Raw genomic sequence first — 27,823 nt, forward strand, 5'->3', positions numbered from 1 at the left:
CTATAAGTGAGAGGTTTTATTTCCCACGAGGGCCTCCATCCAGCGCAGGAACAATGATGAAACTACGTCCTGCTCGGCTGGCTGTGACTGGAATCAAAACACTTGTGGGTCGGTTTCTCTGAAAGCGTTTGGAAACGGAGGGGATGGGTGGGTAATCAAAGGGCTATGATCAGGAAAAGTGCCCTCATTAGCAGCCCAGCCATTAGCCCAGAGCTGAATAGCGTTATGGTACGCGACTGAGCCCAGGGACCACCATCTCACTGACGCAGGAAAGCAGAAGCTGCCTTGGGTAACGGTAATTGGACCCAAAGGATCTATGACATATGATGTGGGAGACTCTTCAGCTGCGTCATATCGATCTTCTTGCTGTGCGGGTACGTAGGTGTGAGACGGCGAGCGAGAGCCATTGCATCGTACGTGTGTGTTTACACTAACCGGCGCTGGAACATCTGATGAGTTCCACGGTGAAGTGTTTTCCACAAGCTTTTGCTATCGAGTCATCATCGATTGCCTTGAGGCCTCCAATCTGTTGCTCACAGCTTGGAATGTGCGGAGTAGCAGAATCGAATTTGCATAAGAGAAAACCATGAATATTTTACTTTACTTACTTTTAGGGGAACTTATCTTGGAGATCACATCCAAGTTGCTGCCTCAGCAGAATTCAATTTAAATTACTTACATATTACTTTCCGATACTTGCCTGGGCTTTTAAATGTGAATTATAGGGTGTTTTCACTGGTAGACTGGGTTCGATTTTGGACCAAAGTTGCAACAATTGTTACATTTTCAGCTGGTGCAGCTTGTTGTCACACAAACCAAATCCACCTGTTCCCCTCCCCTGAAGGAAACAACATGGAAACCTCAGAAGAAGACGCTCAGCGCATCTTCCTTCAACACAATATATAATCAAAAATGGAGTTTACCGGTTGTAGGATTTCTCTTTAGTCTCTTTAGTTAAAAGACCACGAGTCACTTCTCTCTAGCGTGAGTTTTTGTTTTGTATTTACCCAGAATTCCCTATAGTTCGCTTCCTGTTTATGGACCTGTCTGAGGTCCACTTGCCTCCACATATTAAGTTTATTCACGCCAAAGCTCACCGTAACCGTGTAGAGACCTAGGTTTTTAAGCGGACCAGAGTTCCCTGTTTTGGTCTGCATCAGAGTTCGATTCACACCTCCCCAAACAAACCGTACTTTCTATACAAACAAACTAGAGTTTGATTAACTAGAAATTTCATTGCATCGTGTTTCTTTAAGGGGAAACACTTACCCCATCTTTCTTGTCTCTCTCCAGTGCGCCGTGGAGAAAATCTCTGGAAACTTCCTCGTTTTCGTCCAACCACATGACGACGAACGGCTCGAACCAGCTGCACAGCGAAGAGCAAACGGGTGCAACATAAATCTTCCCGTCAGGGTGGCAAATAGGACCGGAGAGGTGTCTTGCGACATAGAAAACACTCACGCTGGATATTCGGGTACGTGCTTCTGGAAAGTGGGCAACTCCTTGCAGTACTCGTTATAAAGCCACTTCACCTTGAAGTGCAAATTCATGTAGTCTGCACTTTTACACAAGCGGTTCTTCTCATGCTCTGAATATCACACAGGAGGACAGAATAAGGAGAAGCCCACACCTTGCTTTGTTTCTTTTCACACAAACATTGTCTTGTAAAAGTATTTACACCCCGCTGGCTTTTTCTTACACATTCTGCTGCTACAGTCAAACGTCAATGTGCTTTATAGGGATTTTGTGTGATAAAACAGTGCACAACTGTGAAATGGAAGAAAGATGTAAAATGTTATTCAATATTTTTATAAATAACATATGAATAGGATCCCTGGAGATAGGCACCAGCACCCTTGCGACCCCAGTAGGTACAATAATGTATGATAATGGATGGATGGATGAAATATGAATAGTATCCTTAATTTGATACTGCTAAACAAAACCCATGACCATTAATTGCTTTCAAAATTCAACAAATTAGTAAATACGTGACTCTGAAGGAGCTGCAGAGATCTACAACTCACACGGAAAAATCTGTCAATTTGACTATTACTTGTCTGGCATTAATGGAAGCGAGTCAAGAAGAAACCCAAAAGATGTTTTATTTCAAGGCTTTTACTTATTTAACCAGGTGAGTTATTAAAAACAAATTCATATTTACAGTAATGACCTGGCAAAAGTGAAAGAAAGTCTCCCAGAAGAAAATTCCAGTTTAAACGGGTAAATCTGAAATGTAACCCAAAAGATTTGCATTAACACTTGAAGCGCAAATTTACGCCGCATCTTTCAGATTTTTATTATAATGCATTAAAATGTTTTAAAACGTTCCTTTCACTTCCCAATTATGTGCAACTTTCTCTTGGTTTATTAGGTAAAATCCCAATAAAATACATTGAAGATAGTGGTTGTTATATCACAAAAGACAAAAAACTTCAGAGGCAAAGTAACTTGCAAGCCACTGTATAATTAATAATTAACATATCTTTGTTTCTTTGGTTTAAGAAACAAAGAGATAAATACTATTCTATGATATTTACAACTTACCTTCCATGGCGTATTTCATATCTTGTGCAAACATGTTCCACATGACTTCAGCACTGATCTTACCCACATTGAGTTCTTGGGGAAACCTATAAAAATGAAGCAGTTGTGTCTATTTTAATCTTGAAATCCAGTAATGGTGCTGTGTTACTGAACAAGAGGCTCATTTATATCCATCAGCACTTTTTCTAGAAACCACAGACCTCTAAAATCTCTTGAGGAATAAGGAAATAAACAAGCTGCAATTATCCTCATTGTTTCTTAAAACAAAGCCCATGGGCTCCTTTAAATTAATCATCATAAATATTAAAATAAATGTCCTTTTTTTATATACTGGTTTCCTTTCTAAACTAGGGAGGGTTCACTGTTGTGAACGGTTTCCAATAAAGCTGCTATCTAACAATACTTTTCATAGTACAACTACAATAGACGCAAATGAAAACACACTCACTGATTAAGGCAAGGAGTGTAAGAGTTCTTATCTTCCTCTATTATGGAAACAATCAGTGTGATGAGTTTTGACCAGAAGTCCAGATTTTTGATGCTGGGACCCTGTTCATCTGGAGGGACGGCTTTCGACTGCAAACAGAAAGATGAAGGAGAAAAGCGGCACACGTGAGGAGTTTATAAAGACAACAAGGGAAGAACATGGACAGAGATGTGCATGAGCGCTGACCGGGCAACGTGGACCTGCTTCATATGTATAAACTCACCGGGTCTGTCTGATATTCCCTGTTGTACAGGTCGTGGCAGTTGTTGAAGATGTACTCGTAGGTAGAGTTGAGACAGGCTTTTACACAGTCCTTCACCACCTGACTTGCCCTGGGGGGACTCTGCAGCTCCTGGACCTGAACACAAACAAGAAGAGCCATATGGTGGAGTCAAAACAATGCCATAAAGTAGCTGTCAGACTCACAGCGCTTCAGCAGGAGGCTATCTCACTGTAGATTTAGCCAGAGGCTCAATGAAACAATTGACATGTAGAGATCCAGATTCATGTTTGGTAAAGTTATACTGATTCAGAATATATCTCTCCAGACTAATTTCTAAAAAAAAAAAATTCGATCTGCTGTGATCTGCTGATATTTTCAAAAGATGCAAAAATAGCAACTTTCAGATGTGTGTGTGTGTGTGTGCTCACCTTCATCCTGAAAAATGTGATGCTCGTCAGCAGGTCGACAGTAGACTTAAGGTCTTGTAGTCTTTCAGGACTGCTGGCGGGGAAGTTATTCTTGTAGCGCAGACAAACAGAAAGGCCGTAAGAAACTGCAGCATCAGCATCAATATCCACAACGCTTTCATCACAGTCTAAAAACACACACGAATCCCTAAAAATAGCACATGCAGACGCGGTCAGCGGGAGACGGATAATCAACTGCACTCGTGAGGCCGCTTAAAGCGGCGTGTAAATTAGAATCAGCAGTAAGTACCCGATACATGGACAGGTCGATCCTCAGGGAGTTGTGAAGCTGATCCAGCAGTTTGACAAACCGTTCTTTCTGCAGAGAAAAAAAAAAACAGAGCAGCTGTTACCGTCTGAAAGCACAAAGCCTGGGTTTATTAGGCCTCACGTCATTTCAGTGCACATGAACACCTCGGATTTGATTCTCATAAATTTTCTGAGTGGCTGCACTTCAGCTGTTCTCACTTCTGCTTTTTTTAATGTTCCTCTAAATTAAATTGTTGTTTCAATTAACAACAAGGAAACTGAGCTTTGACATTTGTAAATTGAATCAGAGTCTGCATCACTGTGCATCTAAAAATAGAATTATTTTTGCAATGAGTTATATCCAGTGTGTAATCTTTTTGACATTTTGGTCTCTTTTAATCTAAAGAATGTGGTTGTAGAAACTGTACTGGAATCAGATTTTTCTTTAGCTGTCTAATGTGATGTTATCCTAAGCCACATGTGATTACTCAGTCTGCTCCATCATGACACCACCTACCGAACGTCTAGTGTAGCTGAATCCAGACTGAGAGAGAAAATTTCCCATCAGAGTCAGAGAGAGAGACCTGATGGACTTTTCTAATTTGTTTGTGGAAACAGTATTCTTGTTTGGATCATACATGATGCTTCAAGTTCTTTCAAGGTTTTCTATTTCTTCAATGTCATGGGCAGGTGCTAAAGGTTACTTAGTACTTTTTTAGCTCTCCAAATGATCCAAAGTGAAATCCCTCCCAAGTCGTCTGGTGACCCGGGTCAGAACAGTCAGCCTGCCGGTCTGAAGGCGGAAATAGCGTGAGCAGACCCACAAACTTGTGTAAAGAGTGAGATGATGAATTAGCACAAATTATGGCTGCCTCTGTTTTGATGGTGCTGCTTCAGGGGTTGAGAGCTGACAGGTCAAGGCAGGTTCTAAAGGCGGATTTCGTCACCTTTTTCTCACTCGAAATAAACAAAAGGTTATAAATTAGACTGTAAAACCCTGTTCTTTAATCATTCATAAAGTATTAATAAATATAGGCTCTTTAAGCTCTTTAGATAAAAAAAAAAAATCCAGTTTCCTCATCAAGAATCTTCTGTTTTAGCTCTAGTCTGTAGATTTAAAGTGTAATGTATCATTTTTATTTTTGATGAAATTGTTCAGTTTTTATTTTTTTGTTAATCTTTGGTAAATAGATAGGTGTAGATCTGGGTTCCACTGATACACTTCTTGTTATTTTTTTTCCATCTTTAAATTAAGTGTCGATTACCAGACACTTAAAATACTAAAAAACAATAAATAAATGAGAATTCAGATAAATATACTGTAATTTCCTTGCTTCTTCCTATGTTACAGAGATTATTCAATGCAAAGGTCAGTAGCTCACCTTTCTGTTTCATTTTAACGCTATTAGACTAATTGATATTTGAGAGACTGTTAGTCTGACTGTTTTATGAACCAAAATATAATGAAACATAGTTTAACCAAGTCAAGAGCAGCATAGTACATGTGGTTGACCATGAGAGGAATCACATTTACTTGTTTCTTAAAGAGTTTTTAAAAGCACCATCGTCCATTTATCACATATCTCCCATAGCAGTTTTTTTTTTCTTCTGGGACTTACGCCAAAGTTTGATGCAGCGAATCTGTCCGATGCAGAAACATTGTTGGAGGACTGGGTGGTGTGGGCGTAGTAGGCGTTGATGTTGGCAAGGAGGGTGCTCATCACAGCTGGCACTCCTGGGCACATGTACTTAGACGATAAGCAGGCAAAGTGGCTGTTGGGGAAAAAATTGTAATAAGGCCATTTAGTAATATTTTCTCTTCTTTGCCCACCTTTTTATTCTTAGATATCCAGTAAACTAAACGTGTGGCTGAGTGTGTGAATAAGCTTTAGGTACTGACGTCATGGCCTGGTAGATGGACTCTACTCCGTATCTCATGGCAAACTCATCCACGATCTCCTGTGCAGTTTCATCAAAGTACACCTTCCAGGCATCGTCGCCTTTGGCTTCTGGGATCTTTACTACGCCTCCATTTTGGTCCTCAGTGGTGTACTGGAATAAGTGCTGAACGCAGACAAATAAATTACATTTTAATGTCTGAAGATATTCTTTTTAACAATAGGAGTAGCAACTGTTGTATTGGTGAAAAAATATGTTACTGCTGCATGCTTAATGGTGTCGCTAAAACAACAAAGCTATTTCTCTGTCCCTCTGACCTCGTGCAGACAGGTGTACTGGACATGGTAAGGAGCTACAGTCTCTTCTCCTTTGATTTCCACACTTATGTGCATCCGGATGGCCCCCGACACGGCAGACTTATCTGTTCTCTTATCTGTTAAATAAATATTAGATACACACACTTCATTAGTAGGGTGAAATCTCCTGGATCTACAGCAGACAAGCTCTTCGGCTACATGTTTTCCCGGCTCTTATCTCCTGGTGACTCACTGCTCCTGTCATCCGTTTCTAATCTTCTCCCGGCGTTATTGCGCGTAACTCACCCAGGTTGTACCAAACGTCCATCTCCCCGCTCAGAGTGCGCACTTCGATGATGGTCTGACCCAGGAAGTCGTCGCTCTCACGTTTGAACCTCTGTTTTACGCGGGACTTGATGTCGTCATCTTCGTCCCAGACGCGGACCTTGATCCGGTCGGAAGAGTTGTGGCACTCGCTGGACGAGACCGAAGCAACACAAACATCAGAAGTTAGGAATCTTAAATTCAAATGCTAGTAAAACGATACTTTTTAAAGTGAGCATAGAATGATGCCTAAATCTGTCATAGTTCGCTGCAGTGCTCACAAGTGAAAGCTCTCTTCCCAGACCGGGTTCAGGTTGCCGTAAATGGTTTTGGTCCTTTTCTTTGTCTTTCCAACTTGGACGGTTACATAAGGGTCACTGGAGCCTGTTTTGTCTTTAGCCTGAAGACCTTGGGCACAAACCACTAAAGAAAGGGACCATAAAGACACAGCTAAACACACTGACAGTATAGGATACGTCTTACTATAAAACAACAATCAGGTGATTTTTTGCTGTATCATTTTAGTGGATTTCCACATCAGCGCTAAGGCAATAACACAACTGAAACCAACATAAAGTATCGCACATTTGTCAAGTGGAACAAAAAGGAAACATAAAGTTGAATTTTTTTCACAGTTAAAAATCTGACATGTGTGGCATGCATGCAGGTTCAGTCATCTATATTTTGATGCCCCACAATTAAAGTAGTAGTAGTAATAATAGTAGTTGCTGGATCCTAAATGGTTGGTGAGTACGTGACTGCAGTTAGTATAGCTAGGTGAAAGTTTGGACGTAAATCCAACTGAAACACTGTGGTAATACTTAAAACCCGTACCACCTGTTCAGACAGATGCAGGTTTCTGTTACTTTATTTACCAAATGAGTCTAAAACAAACCTGTGATGCTAATCTTTGCCGACCACTTGGAGGTCCCGTCGAGCACGCTCTGTTTGATCTGTTTCATGTGCGTGCTGTGCGTCGTCTTGTCCAATCCAAACACCTCTTGGATTAGCTCAAAGATCTCTGGTTTGTTCCTCTCCCTGATCTTCATGCGGTCCTTCAGCACCATTATGATGTTCTGCGTCCGGTCCTCTGCGCCGTGCTTGGAGCTCTTTTCCGCGGCTCCTGATGTGGCAAAAGCGTTGCAACGCAGGAGGACAAGTTGCAATTGTGAGTATTTCTTGCACAGAGCCTCATCCAATATTTCCAGGCAATAACTCTCTTTAGAGAGAGCAATAACTCTCTCTAAAGAAAGAGTTTAAATAGGGACAGATTAAATTTCAATGTCTTTGGCAGCTTCTGGCCGCTTCCAAAACCAAAACCATCTAATTATCCCACTTAACCACCAGATCTGATTATTGAGTGGCTGTAAATAGTGGCACAATTTGGGAAACATATCTTAAAACAAGCTCTTTGGAACCAGGAGAAATTCACTAAGCACGTCATAAAAGACGCTAAAATCAAGGCAGCAGCTTAAAAGTCTCTCGTTGTGGAGCAAAATTAGAAGAAAAAAAAAAACAGTTTGATAAGTCTGTGGGGAGACGAGAGAGGAGAAAGGAGGCCGGGTTGTGACAGCACATTACTCAGCAGATAAATTGGAAAGGAAGAGGGAGGAGAATGTGAGAGTGGATAGAGGACAAGAATAATGGGATGTCAATCTGGCAGAAGGAAGCAGAGTTTGGGTGGAGGACAAGGTGGATGCTCATAATTAAAGATGCGCACACTTGTGTGCTGATGTGCAAATATCTGTGTGATCTTACTCTGCAGACAGTCGGCATTAAGCAGATCCTGGCACTTTTCGTGGCATTTGACGCCGCACTCAGAGCAGCGCATGCCCTGCCGCGCAATCCCCCACAGCAGTCCCTCGCATTCGTAGCAGTATGTGGGGGTGGTGGCGGTCCACACTTCAAAGTTATGTGGAGTGGTGGAGGAGATGGGGTAAATTAAAGCCTGCAGGGTCTTTTTATACACGTGGCTCTTCTGCAGGCACAATGATGGGAGGGAGGGGGGAAAGGACAAGTTTTATTCCCGCAGTGATAATTTACTGGAAAATCTTGAGAACTGTGACAAACAGCTGTGAGGAGAGAAAACCCACCAGCTCCTCATTGCCAAGAGTGGTTGAAGCCATGGCCGAGGTGATTCCGGCTTTGCGGGAGTTCTGCACCAGAGACTGGAGGCAAAATAACACAAACTCACATCTGAATATCTACAACTGTTGTGTTTTTCTGGGTGATGCTAAATGATAAATAAATACTCACCATAGCCTAATGAGCCCAGGCCATGATGAAACACAGACAGAAAAACAAAAGGAGATAATTGTTTGTTTGTTTTTATTTTCTTTTTTCAACGGCAGATGTTAAGAGCATAATTTCAATATCATAATATTCACAAAACTCTCCTTGTATTGTTGTAAAAAGTCCCAGAGTTCAAATATCATAAAGCAAGACACACTTAAAAACAAACAGCACACTGACAATCTGAGAGTTACGAGAAAAAAAAATCAACAAACTTGTTACTAAGGTTACTGAACATTATATGGAGTATCATAAAATCTATTATTAAAATATTTACTTTTACCCCATAACTATTCTAAACAGGACAAAGTCAACACGCTCAGAGTTGGCGAGGTGAGGAGGGAACTATTTTTTTAAACCTTTCCTCTACATAAGAGTTTCTTATTGGGCTATTAAATCAAGAAAAACTGACACTTGGCACTGAAGTTTTTGACTATTAAGAAACATACTGCATGTGTTGCAAACTTCTCATCACTTTTAATACACGATTGCAACACTAAGGCAGGGTGTAGCAGCATCGTGGTGCGAAGATGGATTATCCTTGAACAGATTCTGGGATTTTGTGAAAAGACACAATGTCAAATACATAACTAAATGTGAATAAATCTTTGATTAAAACCTGTTTCTTTAAATATATAAAGTATGTAAAATATAGATATATAAAATATAAATATAAAATCTTTAAATATTAAGAAAAATGTATTACCATCTGCCTCAAGATTTTAATCAATACAAGTGTGGCGTATGTAGTGCTTTGTGTGTTTGCTTTATTGTCGTTTCTCACCAGATCTCTGACGAGAGGAATTGCTTTTCTCTTGCGAAGGTCAGGCATGCTGTCAATACTATAGAGCGCACCTCCCATTCTGTAGAAACACAATGCCACATCAATATATATTCATTAACAGGGTAACAGCTCTTTCTAGCTGGTCAAAAACAACAAAAACAATGTAGCCACGAAATAGTGTTTGAGCCTGAGAAGCTAATGTATCTATTTTTAATCACTGCTTCTAATGCTATGCAACATGAGGACTTCTCAAGGACTAAACTGGAAAATTTAATTACCCCAGCCTCCTCCTCTCAAATACTAATCACAGCTCTCCATTCCTTTATATGATTGCTTTTTTTTGGGCTTACTAGTTAATTCTTCAGAAGGCATCTACAGTTTTCACAACTAGATCCGCCTTCAGTGTAAATAGCCCGGCTGATAGAACTGGAGTAGCTTTGCAATATATATAAAAGATTCCTACACAGTTTCCATTTCAAAATCCCATACATTTTGCATTGTTTAATAATCTTTTGAACATTTGAATATGATATATTTTTCCTGAACTGATTGGGATTTATTGTCTGAAACAATCCAACACTGAAGCTAGCTTTAAATTTCACAGTGTGGTAAAGGAAGATTTTGCTGATTTTTATTATCTGTATTAAATTAGATCAACTCTCTCTTGCAAAATTTGGACAGGCTTTCATTTTTGCAAACATTTCAAAAACAGTAGTTTGAATACTAAACTAGACCCAACATAACAGCTACATTTTCACTGGTTTGAATTTTTATTCAAAATTGCTAAAAGACCAAAAACACACTCATAGACATGTCCTGTGTATGTTTGAGTGTTATTTTATAATTGGTAATGAAAATAGTAAAATACTGGTGCTTAAAATGTTGAACCTGAAGCCAGACTTGGAATATTAAAGAGAAAAGATGCAATTTAAAAAGAAATCTATATCTAAAAAATAGACACATTTTTACAAATTAAATCGTTTTCATTAATGATAGAAGCATTTTTTAAAAATTATATATTTTGGATATAATATTAGTCAAGATTGCATATGAAATCTGTGTGTACAATATTTTACATGACAGAGGAAATAAGTAGGAAGTACTGACCCTCCTTTACCAAACCACAGCGAGCTGGAGGTCTCTCCTCGAGCCTTTGCAAAAACAGAACAAGGAGAATAATGTTAAACAAAGAAAAACTTTGTTTTCAAGTTTGTCCGTGCAGTTTGTTTTTTACCCCTTATGCTGTATGAATCCAATAGCAAAGCTTTTTTTTCAGGATTTTACAAACTTGCTTTCTATGTTTTTAATATCTGTCATGCTGACGATAAGCAGCTTTATTGCTCCTTTAATCAAAGGAGCTAAATACCACGTCTTTCCTTCGTTTTTGATGGATGCCCTGACCAGAATCAAGCTGTTTACAACTGCTTGTAAGAATCATTAAGTAAGTAACTTTAGTCATAAATCACTTTTCACAGTTGGAATCACAAACTGCTTTACAGTAAAACATATAAAATCTAAAAACACAAAGCCTCAGATGGACTTTATGTTAGCTTTTTTGTTTTTTTAAACACTTTCTTGAAAATACAGTTGTATTTAAAGAGACAGGAAGTCTTATTATTGCCCCTAAATATTGCCAGTCTGTAATCAAGAAACGCCTTGACAAACAGGGCTTAACTGGAGAGTCATACTATGGAAACCTTGGTTGTTAGTTTTGACTCATCCATTGTGTCTTGGTTCCTATTTGTAATCTTTAAAGTCTTGTCTCAAACCTGGAAGAGGAGATTACATTTTACACATTTAACTCTTTACACTTTCTTGGATTTAAATAAGAATGAGGTTGATAGGTTTCTAACTTCCATACATAGAGACAGAACAAAATACCCACTATAGGCTTTTTGCAGCGACTTTCAAAGTTCATTTTAAAATTTTAGCCTTCACTTTTTAAGACTTCGATGGCTCTGCACGGGCTTTTGTCTCTGATCCCAGATGTTTATTGAATATTTTATAGTGGGTTTTATCATATATGGCTTCTTGAGACCCACTTTTATATGTTTTGTTTTCTAAATATTTTGTGCTTTTACCTGTAAGATATGTTACATATATAAACCTTAGCTACTTACTTGTGCTACCCAAACATCAAAGCAATAAAGCTTCCATTTATAATCTATATTTCTAATCAATAATTCTTATATAAATCCAGCCTATCAGGATAATGTGGAGACAGCTCTTGCAAAATACAACAAAAGGGATTCAAATTGCTATGAGGATGAATAAACAAAATGAAAGCGTCTGTAATGTCAGACAGGACTTAGGACTTCACCGATTCGCAAACGTTCAGGCTGCACCTACCTGTCAACATGCTCCAATGACGGCCGAGCAAAGTGCATGTGAGTATCGCTATGGCAATGACATGAAACTGGAAAGAAAACAAAGTGGGTCGGCACAAATAAACAAAAAAAATAAAATAAAGACAAGGAAAAGGAAGCCATATGTACATAAAACGCAAAGAAACAAACATCAACAGAACATTGAAGCAAGTGATTAATTCTTTGCACAACTGAATTCAAAATGTAATGATTAAACAAAATGTGCAAGTGAAAATCAAGCAAGCAAAAACTGAAAAGTGCTCAGCTAAATCAAGCCGTGTGGTGCTTCGCCCAAACTAAAATAAAAGCTTGCCTTTTGACAAGTATTAATATTTTAAGAAAGCTGAAAGGCATTAATTATAGAAGATATATGGCATCATGTCTGTTTCCTGGTGAACTGCAAACCTCAGGATCAAAATAGACTTGAGGAAGTTGCCGTACATATCAAGCCTGCACATCAATATTGCACGGCGCATAAATATTTCAAAGACTTGGTAGAAACTTGTAGAGCCTCTTGAACTGGTGCATACTTAAATGAATCAAACCAACAGAACTGGGTCCAGAGTCACTGAATTTGAAAGAATGGTGGTGAAAATAGCAGGAAGCTGATTAGTGAGCTTACCTCTCGAAGCTGGTCTAAGACCTTGTTGTAGAGCCTGAGCCAGTTCTCCTTGGCTCTGACTGCTGGATCCACTGGCTCCTTCGGCTCCTCTGGTACTGGAGGACTAAAGGAAGGATATTTTATATGTAATAATAAGAAAAAGCAATAGTGCACCGTAGCTTGGTGCTCGGGCTGCAGTAAGACAAAAGAGCCATGAAAAGGGAGAGTGAAGGATAGTGAAATATGCTCTTTGTCAAGGAGATATTTAGGAGTTTCGACAAAATTGCTGGTCACAATACTGGCTGTTCATCAAAAATAATCAGCCAGAAAGAACGTCTGAGCTCTAAATGCAACAAACTTCTCTACCAACGAACAATTTTATTCTAACGAAACTCAACCAGTCGGTGTATATGTAACACGTCTGAAATTACATTCTTGTAGACTGTATTAATGGCTATGTTAAATATTTAATGCGTTAATTTTTTAATACGATTGATACAAAGAGGATATTAGTTGAGCTGTGATTACTGATTGCTGACAGGCTCCTAAAATCTTACTTTAATCTATACTCCCAATCAATCTTGGGTTTACTCTGAAAATTGCTTTGAATTTAATTCAGTTGAAAAAAAATTAAGAAGAGGTGGGCACTTATTGTATCATTTATCATTTACCATTTACCGTCATAAATTTCTAATTTCATAAAATAAAATATTTATTGTTGTCACAATAAAGTCCCATTAATGCTGTTTGGACCCTCCCAAACTGTCTGAATCGTCAGGATTATTAGTTGTACTTGTTTCTCCACTGTTTGTTCCATTAGACCACTGATAAATTATAACAATTTAAAAAATATAATTACTTGAATTGTCTGTGTGTAGCTCAGTGATAAAAATCACACTTTTATGTGATTGGTATCTAAAAGAAGCAAATAAATGGTGTGTTTTTTCAAGAGCAGAATCTGTTTGTGGGGCTACAATTGCTGTGTTATGCAGTCAGAGCCACACAGGTTCCAAAACAAGAAGGAATAAATAGTTTTTATTGTCACTTTTATTTCTGTCACAATAGTACCACAAAATATTGTGATAAAACTTTAAGTCCTTATCGCCCACCCCTATTAAACGGACACAAATCTAGACACTGCTGTCATCTGTTGACATTTCAGTTTATCAGTTTCATTTCCATTCCCCACATTTCTTACCTTTCAGGTGGAGCCTCCTGTTGCTCTTCTGGTGTCAGCGGTCTGCTCTCTTCATACTGCTCCTCTTTCTGCTCTGCAGGAAGCTTCTCCTCCTCCTGAGCAGGGGGAGTACTGACCTCTTTCTCCTCCATCATCTCGTTTTCTAACCACTCTTCCTCAATCGGAGGTGCCACATCCTCGAGACTGGCTGGCTGTGTGGCAGCGGGATCGTTGGCGTGTGATTGTGGCACCGCGGAGTGCGGGGGCTGCTGGGATGGAGGACCAGTGGCAGTGGAGGGCGGCTGGGGTGCCGAATTAGCCAGGGTGGCCGGGTGTGAAGGAGGGACAGAGTTTGCTGGAGGAGACTGGTGCTGCTGAGGAACGGCTGACGCCGGTGGGTGGGCCTGTGGAGGCTGGGCAGCGGGAACCGATGACAGGAACGAAGAAGCCAGGCCTGTGACTGCAGCTGTCAGAGGTTTGGCCATTGAGAAGAAGGACGTGGCAGACGGGGCTGCTTGGGGTTGAGGTTGTGTCTGGGGTTGGGGTTGTTTGGGGGGCTGGGCCGCTTGTTGGGCAGCAGGGGGCTGTGCTGTGGGAGGCTGAGCCTGATTGGACGTTTGGTTGGGCGTTTTACCTGGGGGCTGTTGGTGTATAGAGGACTGTTTCTCCAGAGGAGGCCTGGAGTTGGGCACTTCAAGCATCGGCGGAACGGTTGATGTTGGAGTGGGAGTGAACGGCGGCTCAAGGTCCTCACTGAGGGTCCCGTCCAGGTTGTACAAGTCCTCATCATCATACATCATCTCCTCATCCTCATACAGACCTTCCTCCTCCCCCTCATACAGTTCGCCGTCATCTCCCTGGTAGAGCGCGACCTCCTCTCCTCCGTCTTTGCTGTAGCCGCCCTCATCACTGTACGCCCCCTGGGTCTCATCGGGGTCCCAGTCAGGGGAGCCTTTGCTGTAGCTGACAGAGGAGTGGCAGGAGTGGTATGAGTCATTCTCGTCGTACGGGTCCCTCTCCCCGTACTCTCCTCCGTAGTCTTCTTCACTCAGCTGGCTGCTGCACCGGCTGAGCTCTGCAGAAGACGCATAGCTTCCGGTAGGGCTGGAAAGGCAGACAGACGACAGCAAGGAAAAGTTAGAATGCAGTAACATGTAGTAAACAGTCAGCCTCTTTATGAGGGTAATGTCAGAAATTATTATTGAGCGCTGCATTGACGCACTGTGGCCGGTACGCTGTGCTCCCCACTAAACACCTTTTATGCGCATCTCAGAGCAGTGGAGAGAACTGCTGATGGCTAATCAATGAAAACACAGGAAGTACAAGGGTACCAGACAAGCAGCAAGAAACACAGCAGAGCAGAAATATGCTGCTGGACAGCTGACAAAGAAAAAATGGAGGAAATATCAAGAAATGAAACAACAATAAAAAACAAGCTTTATACGTCTTGATGAATGGGGGTTATTAAAAAACCAAGCACAGGATCATAGAGAGAAAGGAAGATGATAGAGAAGATAAGGAGGCAGCAGTGGGCACAAAACAGAAGGAAGAAAGGTAGAGAGGGAGGGTGCGCACAGAGCTGAGTGGATGAGATGGAGAGGAGGAGGTGTGGGGAGAGAGGGGGGAAGCCCCTGTCCAATACACTCACACAAGCAGCTAATCTTATGTGCCGTATTGACCGTTAGACTGCCAGCTGAATTATTCATGGAGCGAGAGGTGGATGCATATTTTCATTCCCTGTCTGAGAGAAAAACCCATCAATAAACGCTGAGAAATCACACAGCTCCGAAAATAACTAAGAAGGAAACAGAAACCAGTCTGGGTGGGCTAACGAAAAGTTGACCAGTGAACAGACAACATCATAAGGTTTTATGTCACAAATCCGTTGGATTTGTTAATTGGAACCAGGCTCAGTTGTGTCACCTGGACACACAGGTGGAAACTGTAAAGCTCATTTTTGACTGAACTCCATTCAGCTGTTTTTGTAACGTTAAAAATAGCTTTTTGTGTATCTAAATAATATTTTCATTGACATTCCTTCTAGAGCCGTTTGGAGGTCATGGTCGTAGAAGTATATTGAGCAAAATGCACTTTTGACATCACCAAAAATTAACTTTTTCAATGCTTTCAAATTAATGTATAAATAAAACTTTCTAACATAAAAAGACCCTTATTGATAAAAAAAAATCTCCCCACCTGGAATACCTATTGCAAAATCTGAATCTATTTGTTAAATAAGAAATTAAGTGACCAACAATGCAAATTAATTAAAGTAAAATTTGTGAACATTATTTAGTTTGTAGAAAATAGCTAAAAAAATTGCAATTTTTTGCACTTTTAACCAAACTCATTTTAAGGAACAACGCTCTGGTTCAACCTGAATTTTAAGCTGACTGAAGCCTATAAAGCAGTGAAATATTATTTTTTATTATTTTTGAATGCGCTTTCAGTCATTAAGTAGAAAAACCACTCATGTATATTTGCATAAATCTTAAGACCAAGGTATCATGTTGCAAATCATTGAGAAAAATCAAAAGTGTTTCCATCAAGAAAAACTTGATGGAAACATGAAATAAAACATAATTATTTAATTTCTTTTTTAAAAGTAAAGCATTTAGCCAAGTATTAAATAAGGAATGGTGGGAGTCTCCTCCCTGATTGCAGCTCAGATCTGAATGTTTTCTGCAAAACTTTGCATTTCAAATTATTAACCAAACTTTTAGTCATTTTGGGAACTGAAAAGATTTCCTTTCTCACAGGCAAAGACAAACGTTATAATGAAAGTACATGTGACTAAATAAGAAAGACACAAACCTGATTGTCCTTTGATGGTGGTAGTCGAGATCTTGGTTGTTCCCGGAACGTGGATACGACAAGCTTCTGGAGCTGCGATGCTGGTGGCTGATGGGATACTGGTGGACGGAGGCGTTGGGTTGGGACGTGCTGTAGTAAGGAGGTGGAATGCTGTTACTGGTTTCACTGCGGTAGTCGCTGTCCCTGTCGTCAACAGCGCTGTCTGGGTCCTCGTCTACTCAAACACACAGAAATAAAAGGCAGAGGGAAGTGATAATAACGGTGAAGATGAAAAAAGAGTTTAATCCCAATCGAACCATTCTTTCCGATTCTGACTGGTTGGCACGCTTTCACAATTGAACCCTCTACACATTATTCATGAAAAATTTCAGACATTTCAGGACTCAAGTTTCCAGAGTTCCAGTCCTTTACAATTATTTTAACCCTTTCATGCATGAATTATGATACTCTGTGTCAGGTTTTTTTTTTCAATTTTTTGGGGGGATTTTCTTAAGGCATAAAAAAAGGTAGGAAATTTTTATTTATTTATTTTTAGGTGATAAATTGTAAATTTCTCCAAATACAAAGTTGCTATTTGAAAAATACATCAGTAGTATTGTTCTTTATGGGTTATCTGATGTCACAATTTTTTTTTTTTACCTGCCAGAGTCGTCTACAGTAGAAGGAGGGACCGGGTCGGTCGGCCTGCTTTTTTTTCTATCGGCTATATTGGATTTAACAAAATTATTTCTTGCATTTCCAGCTGATGGCCAGTAGTTGATAGTGTATTTTATGATGCATTAGTGTCCACCTCAGTGGTCTGTGTGCATTTATGACATACAAATCCACAAGAAGCACAAGAAAATGGCTTTTAGATAGCTGTCCACTGTAGTGACCACTATGCATGAAAGGGTTAAGATAATAAATGTTCACAATGCATTTATGGCAGTGGACATGCCTTAAATATCAAAGAAAGCAAATGACAGAGCAAAGAAGGAAGAGAGAAAAGAATGAATGAACGAATATTTTCCAAACTGGAAAGAGACTCTTTCATACAGAGAACATTCACACGTAAAACACATGACGAACATAAAGTTGATGCGCTTGCTAAAGAGATGCTTTATTTTTCTGTGGTGTCCATAGATCAACAATTACCGACCCAGAGGAAAGTGCTAATACAATTGTACAGAGTGAAGCAGTCAAAAGCCAAACTGGTGATCTATTAATCATTTATGATGATCAATCCTCATCTTTGGCACTTTGAAAGCCAAACGGCGTCTGTGACTGTTGCACTGCTGACTCCTAAAAAGGCATTGGACTAAGTTTTAGATATCATCCCTGGTCCTGCATGTATCGTTCTCTCTCTCTCCTTCTCTATGTGTGAGAAACTTAATCTACTCAACGTCTATCATTACCCCCTGCTCTTTCTTTTTTCCTCTGAGTTAACAGAAATGAATAGCTGCAGTTGTGTGGGTGAGTCTGACAGGCACTTATGTAACACTATCCGCTGATCACAACAATGGGGGAAATGACAGAGAAAAGCAGACATTTTTTGCATAAGATTTATGAAGTTTTCTGTTTTGACTGTGGCAGAGCAAGAAATATTTATAAGCGTCTTCTTGTCTTCCTTTTAAATCACCCGTAAAATTAAATCTACTCGATGTTTAATCAAATAAAGTGAAAACTGGAGAATAAATACCATTTTCCACAACCATAAGTGGCTGAAATATAGGTAAAGGCATTTTCGTAACTATCAAACATATAATATAAAATAAATCTGTATTCAATAGACATTATTTAATCAGATATCTTCTGAATCGCTTTAGTGGAAATTCACAAAGCAGTGCAATCTGCTTGTGAAAGTCCATCAAGTCCAACATATGCCAACAATTAGCATCTACTTTTGAATCGTATCGCTGCTACTTATTCTTCAGATGCAGTGAGGCAATAAAAGCGATAAGGAAAAGACTTTTACTTTTTAACGATTTATCTAATTAACAGAGCCTGAAAGCCCTTTCTAAGTCAACAGATTATGTTGCACATTGCAGAAGACCATGAAAAAAATATTCATTTAGAGATGAAAAACATTGAGTAGAGAATACGGTGCACTTACTTTGCTGATCTCCCCACAGACTCCAGTTACCTGCAGAGAAACAGGAGAGAGTTTGTATTGATCTTGACCTGAACTGGTACTCATACTCCCAACACGCATTCCCGCCATCGGTGCTTCAATGTTCCCCAATGCAGGCAGTGAATGGAAAGAGTCTCTCTAATTGCCTCAGACAGCTGGCTCAGCGAACTCCACAGACTGGACCAACAGCAGAAAAACGCAGGCAATCTCAAGGAGCTTGACTCCAGACATTTGATAGGATTATTGATCCTTTATGGTGCAGCGAACAAGACCTGTTTCCCCTCTAACGCACAGCACCCATGTGTGGCCAAACATAATACCAGAGGCTGAGTTAAAGCAATCTAATTACACGTAAATGGATAATTTTCAGTTTTGTACAATCAGCTGCAGGTTACTTACAACACTGGGTTCCCGGCACACGGAGAGGGCGTTCCTGTTCCTCCTGGTATGAGTACTTCATTTGACAGAAGCAGAACAGATGAAAACTTACTGTTAAACACAGAGTTGGCTGAGGATCACAAAAATATGTGTCATATATAAAGCTATGCACACAGTATCTTGGAAAATAATAGCCTTTCTCACATTTCGTCTACATCTTTCAATTTATTCTGTTGGGATTTTATATTAACTGTGAAATGGATCAACAAGAATGCATCCCAGAATATTTCCAAACTGAAATCTGAAAAGCTGAGCATGCTTCCCAAACCTTTTTGTATGACATTTCAAAAGAAAGTGCTACTAATTTTCTTTCCAAATTACAGAAAGTCAAGAAAAGGTTTAAGTGGTACCAATATTTATGCAAAGCACCATGGAAGGTGAAGAAAGCGTTATGAGGGTTTTAGCAAGTATGATGCAACCTGCTCTCTGGCTTGTGCCTGCACTGCAGGATTATTTGGGGGTGTTAAAACAAACAGGCTGGCAGCTCACATCTTGGTCCCTCATGGCATTGAGCTGCTCCAGTTTTTTGGCCCAGTAGCGTGCCTCATCCTCAGGGATATCTGAAAACAATCATTCGGTCAAACTCCAGGTGACAAAATCTCTCAAAAATAAGGCTCATCCAACTGAAACCCTTTGAATAACCCCACACACAATCACCTGTCAGATAACACTGAAACATGGTGGAAAAACATCAGCTGTAATTATACTTTGGCCTGGTTCTGATGGTCTTTTTTTTTTTTTTTTTAAAACAACAGAAATACAGCTCTAGATGCTTTGGCTTGACCTCACAACTCTATATTTAAAACTGTCCTGTTTTACTTACAGTCTCAGAGCCAACTCTCTATAAATAGGCAGGATGTGCATATTGAGGAGTCAGGTGTACATTATTGATTAGAGGAAGAGGAAACAGGATAGAAATGACACCTAATCAATGCTAAGAGGAACTCAGCTTGATCACCGAGAAGAAAAAGGACACAAACACTTCTCCTGGTGCAAACTATACAACTAAAAAGTGGGTCAGGGTAATTAATCAGGCAGGTTTTTGCTGCTCATTTGTCACTGTCTGCACTGAAAATATACAGACAAGTATAATTTATTTGTTCCAAACTCACTCCAAGTGATTTCACTGAGCAGACGTAGATAATAACTACTACAAAAAACATATTGCACTATGCTTTTTACTTTTAAACAATGCTGTTCTTTTGTGAGAACAATTCTTGCTACTCTACCCACATTTGGTAGTCTCACCTAGTGGCAGTTCAAAGCGTGTATCAAGCAGCACCAGGTGCAGAGTGGGATCTTTGGTTCCACAGATCTCACTGTCAGCCATGATGACTTGAGAGTCCAACGTGAGCCACTCTCCAGGACCTTCCTGTGTACACAAAGATTGCAGGTAATGCAGGGGGGGGAAAAAATTGCACAAACCATTGAAGAATGCAGCGGTGGTCATGGCGAACCTCATTTGACTGTCGGATGCTACCGAGGGGAATCCACACGGTGCCGACCATGGTGTCCCAGATTAACCCTTTGTTCCACACCTCCACTGTCAGGCCAAGGTCCAGCCGGTTGATTTCACTTCAAGAGAAAAATAAATAAATACAAAAAATGTAAAAATATTAGGATATCATTAAAGCTTAAATTTGACAAAATAAATAATAAAAACAGAAGTAGAAACATGGAAGCAGCTGGTCAACGAGTAAAAAGGATTTGATTGCTATGATGCAACTAAAGACTTTTCCTCTGGATTTTATTCCACCTCCACATGGATCTACTCTCAGAAAGTGGGTCTCGCTCCAGTTGTTTGGTCCGCACCAGGATGAGTGCATTTACACCTGCACAATATGTCCAAACAAAGTCTGCTCCATTTATAGTGGACCAAATGTGTCAGTTGTGTGAATCCACCCTATTTTTTATTTTTACTGTGGCTAACATACAGGCTGATGTGTTTGGAGCAAATCTACAGCAGTCCAATATAAATCCTATATTAGACAGCAGAGAGAAAGATGGAAAGTGATGAAGGAGTGATGACTAAGGGGAGGGAAGGAAAAGGTGATTGTATCGCCTGCCTGGAGGGACAAAGAGGGAAGTTTAATGAAGAAGTAAAGGGAGTAGACTCCCTATATCAATGTTACTCCTTTTTTCTGTAAGAGAAGTTTGATTTAAAGCAGTGGCTGGGGGGCGGGGTGCGAGCCAGTTTGAGGGAGAACATGAATCCCTCTCTGTTGCCCAAATGTTACATAACGCAGTTCCACTGATGCAACCCCAGTACAATGCTGCACGCCTCCAAACATCATACAGATGCAGAGGACTCCGCAGTAATCCTGCCTGCTGCAGCCCACATCCCGCTAAATGATTCTCACCCTTCACCGCCCATATGCTGCTACACCGTCAACACTGAATCACTCCAGCAGCCAGATATTCACTGTTGTGTAATATTAGCGCCTGCAACGAGATACCATTCAATATCTGTGGAAATATAAGATGAAATAAATAAAAAAAAGATCAAAAGAGAAATATCTAGTCTAGAGAAGAAAGCTGCAGAGAGGGAATGGAGGGAGGGGCAGTGACAGAGAAGGGAAAAGAAGGAGTGGAAGGAGGCCAAAGTTAAGAACGAGAGAGAGAGAGGGAGGGAGAGAGAGAGAGGCAGAAGTATCAGATGAAAAAGAGCAGGAGACAGCTGATGAAGGTGGAGAGGAAGAGCTGTGAGAAACAATACAGGGATAAAGAGCACTTAGGATGAAGAAGTGGAAAGAAAGAGCGACGAAAGCTGATAGAAATCAAGCAGTGGAGGGAGAAGTAGAAGACGGGTGAATGAGAAGAGGCTCGTGATGAAGGTGTGTGTGTGTGTGTGTGGGGGGGGGTGTGTGTGTGTGTGTGTGTGTGTGTGTGTGTGTGTGTGTGTGTGTGTGTGTGTGTGTGTGTGTGTGCGTGGGTGTGTGTGTGTGTGTGTGTGTGTGTGTGTGTGCATGTGTGTGAGAGAGAGAGAGGATACGGAAGGACTCACAACATGAAGTCCTGCTCCCAGCAGGGCAGGTTGCCCCTGACAGCGATGGTTGTGCTCTTCACATTTTGCACTTTTAGAGTCACATAAGTGTTAAACTTTTCTGCAGGGGGGAAAAAGACATAGAGAAGAACAAAAAATGTCCGATGGAGAAAATAAATCTGCTTTTTTTTTTTTTTAACTGTCGAATATACATTCTGTTCGCTGACACGATCGCTAACTCTTTTCCAAAAAGATCTAGCCACAAACAAAACACATATTCCTCATGAGCCTCCTCCCGTTATTTCGGTAAACCTAGGCCTTACCTTGGGGTCCATCCAGCTTGGCTTTCTTCACTGTGGGAACACAGAGAGGGACATGGTGACACACAGGAACACCATCTGTTTTCATGCTCACATGTCTTCTGTTTTCATACAGAGGGTGAACCAAGGAGGTTTGCAATGTACTAAAATAGCAGTCAAGGCGACATGTGGAACATTGAAACAAAACCTTTTCATTAGAAGAAAATGTAAAAAATCTGATGAATAGTGCCAATTCAATTTTCTCACATTTTGTCACATCACAACTTTCTTCTGTTTAATTTGATTTTTAGTGAATATTTTACAAAATAAATATCTGAGAAGTGTTGCATGCATTTTGTATGTGTGATAATGTGTTGTTTTGATACCCCTAAATAAAATCCTGTGTGACCAGTTGCCTTCAGACAATCCAGCTGCTCTGTGAAGCTCTCTCAGGTCAGAGGTCATCAGTAAACAGGGAGAAAAGTTTAAACACCAAAATCTAGCATTCATGGAGGAGTGTCAAAAAGAGGGGAAAGTGGAAGACTCAGAGCAACCAATTTAATAAAGAGAGTTACAAAACGCTTACAGCAAAACCTTTTCGAGGGAGAAAAACACAGGGCTAACAGAAGGGAGAATCAGACAAAGACAAAAGGGAACAGATTGGTATATGCAAAAGGTGTAATCAAGGGAATGAGGAACAGCTGCAAGGAAAACATAAGCACAGACGAGACGAGGAGATTAAAAAAAAACAGCTGTCCTGAGAGGAGAGTCAGGCTGAGGGAAGGAAGAAGATAAGCAGAGCAGGAGGAAGGGAGAAAATATAACATAGGAAAACCTTGAAACTAACAAACAGTAACAGAAAGAAGAACCTAAATCTAACTGCACAATAGTAAATCAAGAATTAAACACACAAAGGAATGAAAAAAGGGAAAAATCTAAGTAAGTGAACAAGGAAAGGAAATGATCAAACCAGAAAAAAGAACCAAGATGAGAACACTGGCACACTTCAGATTTTTGTAAAAAAAAAAAAAATGTAATATTCTTTCAACCTTACATTTATCCACAAATTTATAGTTTATCTATCTCACAAAATCTCACCAACATATCACGAGTTTTATGAAAATATGAAAAGTCTCATGGTGTATCAAGACACTTTGTAAAAGTTGTCAAAAATATTTATTAGCACAGCTTCAGCGGACCACTTAAAATCTGAAAACAAGTTGAAAATAATAATTAAAAAAACATATACAGACCTAAATAGAACAGAATAACTTTGGCTGCATTGCAAAATGCCTTTACATTTTTTTTACTTGCATCATATTACTGTGAAATACTAACTACTAACTTCAGACATATAATTTTAGTTCATTTCTCCAAGTTAACTTGTGAGAAGCAAACTGTTCACTGCAATAAGTACTTAAGAAAGTACTTCTTTAAGTACCTGCTCTACGTACTGAAACATCTCATCTGGATCGTGTATCTGTTATGTTTTGCTGTTCAAGCAGTCCATTCCAATATGGAAAATATTGACAAGTGACAACAACAAAAAAATATTGTCATAAAGGTACCTTTTGTCCATACTAAGCAACTCATATATAATATATGAGTATATATGAAAAATATACATATGATCCATCATCACAAAGAGGAAGAGGTCACCAAGCACACTCAGCATTACATAAGTGTATGTGAGGAGTGCAGTCAGTTATGCAAATGCTGACTGAAAATATGATTCTTTATTTGCTCTGATGTTTCTACAACTTAGATCAAACGGGAAACCATAACCAGTGCTTAAACATGGATTTCAATGTGCTATGAAAAGCAAAAAAAAAAAAAAAAAACGCACACAACAACATGCTCATCTCACATTAATTATTCATCCATAAAGACGTTTATTATTCTGTATTTATTATTTAATGCGTTTGGAACAAATTTCTCTCTTTTCCTGGCTTTAAAGGCAAATATTCCAGTCTAAATCAAACAGTATCTGCCTGTGGATTTTTCTGTGGGCTCCCTCTCTGCAGCACTGTTTTACCAGCCGTGACGTAACTCACACATGCATTTTTAATGCTCCACTACCCACTACTCTCAACCACGTACACTCTAGGAGGTCCTCACACACACACGCCTCGCTGCAGATGTGTGGATGCCTAACATGCACATGTTTACAGAATAAGACATAAAAGTTCTCTGTGGTACATAAAAAAACCTGAGCATTTCTGTCTTTAGAAATCTACCAGCAGCACAAATTATAACCTAACTCAAAATCTTCTTACATGTACAATTCTGACATCATAACCAGTCACCATAGTAACAAACACAAAGTGAAAAAGCACAATTGGCCTGAGTCAGCAAGGTACTTTTCTATTTTCCAAGCCTTTTTTTTTTGAGTACCAAGCATGCGCTGGAGATAAACCCGCAGCTTCTGCCATGCCGCCTCATGATGGCGTCACATGCTAAATGCAGTGGCTCTCTCCTTTGCTGTGCACCTGCAGCAAGGATGAAAATTACATAATCGCTGCTTTCATTCAGCCTCAGCAACCTTGAGGGAAGCTCTGCATGTTCACAACAAATAAGACATATAGACATAGATACAGTGTAAAGCATGTTGTAAAAGCATTCAGAGCCCTTAAACTTTTTCTTTTGCAACAAACACAAACTTCACATTACGTTTTTTGAGATTTTATGTGTCACTAGTTGATAATTATGATGTGAAAAGAAAGTGTTTGGTTTCTAACACGAATGCAAATAACAATCTGAAAAAGATAGCAAGCTTTTGTATTCAGTTCTCTTCACTATGTAACTTTTGAATAAATTAAAGTGTAATTAACTGCTTTAAGAAGCTACCTAATTGCAAACAGAGTCAACTTGAGTGCATTCGGATCTGATTTTGAATGTTCTGCTTCTAAATCAACTTCTCAAGCTCTGAAATTTCAACAGACACTAAAGCTTGGGGACGCAACATGACAAAATATGAAAATGTTTAAGATGTGTGAATGTATACATTCATCAAAACAGGAGCATATTCACTATACAAAATCTCCAAAAGACCTCAAAATAAATCTAGCAAGGCATTTTGGTACAAACATTGTGGAGTCGGAAAAATTTAGGTAAACGCTACAAATTAGTTTTAAGATGAAACAACTTTGCCAATAACCAAAAAGTACCTGCAGTAAATAAATATACTGCGTTAACTTCATTCAGGAATTACCTCCAAAGACAGCACAGTCTGACTTATGGGGACGGGCTGGTTATTGCCAAGAAAACCGACTGAACAGGAAATCAAGCAGAGCCTTCATCTTGAACTGTCAGGGAAGATAAACTGGAAAAAGGAGGAGCTGACGTCAGCTGTTTCGTGACACAAAAGAGGGATGCCTCCATTCAGACAGACGGAACCTTATTCTGACAGATAGCGAGACAGAAGCGGTAATCCAGCTGCTGACAGCGACATCAGACTGCGACTTTGTGTTCCAAAAGAAAGACAATAAGAAGGCCGGACGTTAAAAATTGCTCAGATTGAATATGCGTCTGTGTCGGAAATCTGCTTGGCTGGCAGATATGCCAACGTTGCCTATTCAGGAGGCACAAAGTGCCGTGGAGGCCAGAAATAGCTCGAGCCAGGTAAGCATGAATGATGTAAGCGGAACAGAAAGAGGGCTCTCTGCCAAGCCTCGTAGTCTGCAGCAGCCAGCGTTTATGAATGAATGACTCTCAGGGTCTTTTAATGACATCTGGGAGTGACTCAGAGCAGGGACAGTCAGTGGGTGGAACTGACGGGACAGGCTGAGGTGGAGCAGCATCTATTAAGCAACCAGATGTATCACGACTTAAAAAAAAAGCCTTTAAATTTTGTTTTAGCTTTTATAAAGATTGCTGCAAGCTCAATTGATCTTTACAGCTTGTGTACATACAGATTGTTTCTGTATCAGTCATGAAGGTTTGCTGGATCAATAGTTGTTATCACATGCAAGTTGATATTATTTTCAGATTTTATCCTCTGTACTAATGGAGGATAGCAAATCTAACATTTACATTTGTTAGATGTAAATGTGAGCTTAATATGAGACAGAAGAGCAATTCAAACAAACTACAGTAACTCGAAGCACTATTTTTAGAGAGGCAAGCCCATTTGTTCACCTTTTTTAGCTTGCTACTGGAAAGCAAGGAAATGAATTTCATTTGCCCTAGGTCAAACTCATTCTTGTTCACTGAAATGGCTTTTTACTGGGACTTAAAGTACCCAGCCACCGCTGTTATTTCCACCTGATCTTCTCCTTTTAGGACAATCCATGATAAAAAGGTAGACTGAAAATTGTTTTAAAAAAAAAGAAAAACAAGGGCAAAATCTTCCCTTAACAACCCCAGACTTCACTGTCAACTCTGGAATGATTTATTTACAGATCAAGACAGAGACAGCAGAAGACCAATGTCTGCAACAGTTGTCAATGTATACCACGGGCAAAATCACTAAGTTTTAGGTACTCAATCAAAAACCCATAATTTCTTTGGGAATTCTTTTGTTTTGCACCCGCAGAGTTTTGTTTGCCTTCATATAAGAGAAATATATACAATTTTCAAACTTTTTGGGTCAATTTTGTTTTTCTTTTTTGGTATCGCAGAAAATGCCTTGTGTTTATTACATAGTCTATCCTCAGAAACACTTGCTGAATTTAGATAAGTTTAACTCGTTCACTGTCTACAGTCAGGGACCTCACATAATTCTTCCAAGGGCAGCAAATGGCCCCCGTGCCACATGTTGGATGAAGAGTTTATGGTTATTAATAGCGGGTGACTAACTCTTATCACAATTACGTTTTTTCATTATAACAGTCAAAGCATTATAATTTATCGTATAGAAGTATCTCTACAGTTATGATACCATAAGAATTACTACTGACTTGAAACATATCTACAAATAGAGATGTGGATTTGCTGAGGGCTATTTTAAACTAAAATCTATATCTTCTTGACTCTTTATATGTGTTCTCTTGCCACTTGTCTCAGCGTTTGTTGCTGATTCAGCTCTTAGTCTGATTTTTTTTTTTTTTTTAATACTCAGAAACGTGTTAGAGAATACTGTGGGAGAGAATCTCCCATTTTAGGTCTTTCTCCGCCCTTTCACTAGTCCTAAACGTGGAGTCCGTCACGTTACCTCGCCAGCTATGCTTATTCATCCGACTAATAAGAGGCTACAGTGACAGCATCAAGTGCATTTTGGGCGTGTGGTGGGAGGAGGTGACGCATGGCATTTTAGGGGAAGACGCGGAGTGGTCCTGAAGGGGTGGGCGTCGGGGGTTGCCACAGACTTGCACCTCCTGCCGCCAGTATTTCCCTCGGTACGGCGGTACGGCAGAGCGGCACAGGGGAGAGGTGAGCGGCAAGGGAGCGGTGCGCGCGGTGAGGTAGCGGCAGGGGAGCGGTGCAGCAGGGGCTTTTCCTCGTCCTCCTCCTCCTCCTGCCCACGCAT

At 40.0% G+C, this 27,823-nt stretch overlaps 1 protein-coding gene across 1 annotated transcript in view; it reads right to left on the reverse strand.

The window, feature by feature from the left end:
• LOC106923029 (protein unc-13 homolog A) overlaps window positions 1-27,823 on the reverse strand; it is a 36,133-nt gene extending 8,310 nt beyond the window's left edge. Inside the window, exons 1-29 of the mRNA XM_088014824.1 lie at window positions 27,697-27,823; window positions 22,381-22,410; window positions 22,079-22,337; window positions 20,532-20,649; window positions 20,323-20,446; window positions 19,564-19,634; window positions 19,036-19,090; window positions 18,619-18,648; window positions 16,527-16,740; window positions 13,734-14,816; window positions 12,557-12,659; window positions 10,676-10,719; window positions 9,569-9,647; window positions 8,749-8,754; window positions 8,586-8,660; window positions 8,251-8,470; window positions 7,388-7,615; window positions 6,774-6,915; window positions 6,475-6,644; window positions 6,190-6,305; window positions 5,874-6,037; window positions 5,593-5,746; window positions 3,975-4,043; window positions 3,686-3,775; window positions 3,258-3,392; window positions 2,996-3,123; window positions 2,548-2,633; window positions 1,462-1,588; window positions 1,270-1,366 (exon numbers count right to left, since the gene is read on the reverse strand). Of these exons, the coding sequence (XP_087870950.1) occupies window positions 1,270-1,366; window positions 1,462-1,588; window positions 2,548-2,633; window positions 2,996-3,123; window positions 3,258-3,392; window positions 3,686-3,775; window positions 3,975-4,043; window positions 5,593-5,746; window positions 5,874-6,037; window positions 6,190-6,305; window positions 6,475-6,644; window positions 6,774-6,915; window positions 7,388-7,615; window positions 8,251-8,470; window positions 8,586-8,660; window positions 8,749-8,754; window positions 9,569-9,647; window positions 10,676-10,719; window positions 12,557-12,659; window positions 13,734-14,816; window positions 16,527-16,740; window positions 18,619-18,648; window positions 19,036-19,090; window positions 19,564-19,634; window positions 20,323-20,446; window positions 20,532-20,649; window positions 22,079-22,337; window positions 22,381-22,410; window positions 27,697-27,823 (4,344 nt within the window). The remainder of the gene's footprint in view (window positions 1-1,269; window positions 1,367-1,461; window positions 1,589-2,547; window positions 2,634-2,995; window positions 3,124-3,257; window positions 3,393-3,685; window positions 3,776-3,974; window positions 4,044-5,592; window positions 5,747-5,873; window positions 6,038-6,189; window positions 6,306-6,474; window positions 6,645-6,773; window positions 6,916-7,387; window positions 7,616-8,250; window positions 8,471-8,585; window positions 8,661-8,748; window positions 8,755-9,568; window positions 9,648-10,675; window positions 10,720-12,556; window positions 12,660-13,733; window positions 14,817-16,526; window positions 16,741-18,618; window positions 18,649-19,035; window positions 19,091-19,563; window positions 19,635-20,322; window positions 20,447-20,531; window positions 20,650-22,078; window positions 22,338-22,380; window positions 22,411-27,696) is intronic.

The sequence above is a fragment of the Poecilia mexicana genome, unplaced genomic scaffold, assembly GCF_051168715.1.
Source record: "Poecilia mexicana isolate PSO_F unplaced genomic scaffold, ASM5116871v1 scaffold_17, whole genome shotgun sequence".
Classification (NCBI taxonomy): Eukaryota; Metazoa; Chordata; class Actinopteri; order Cyprinodontiformes; family Poeciliidae; genus Poecilia; species Poecilia mexicana.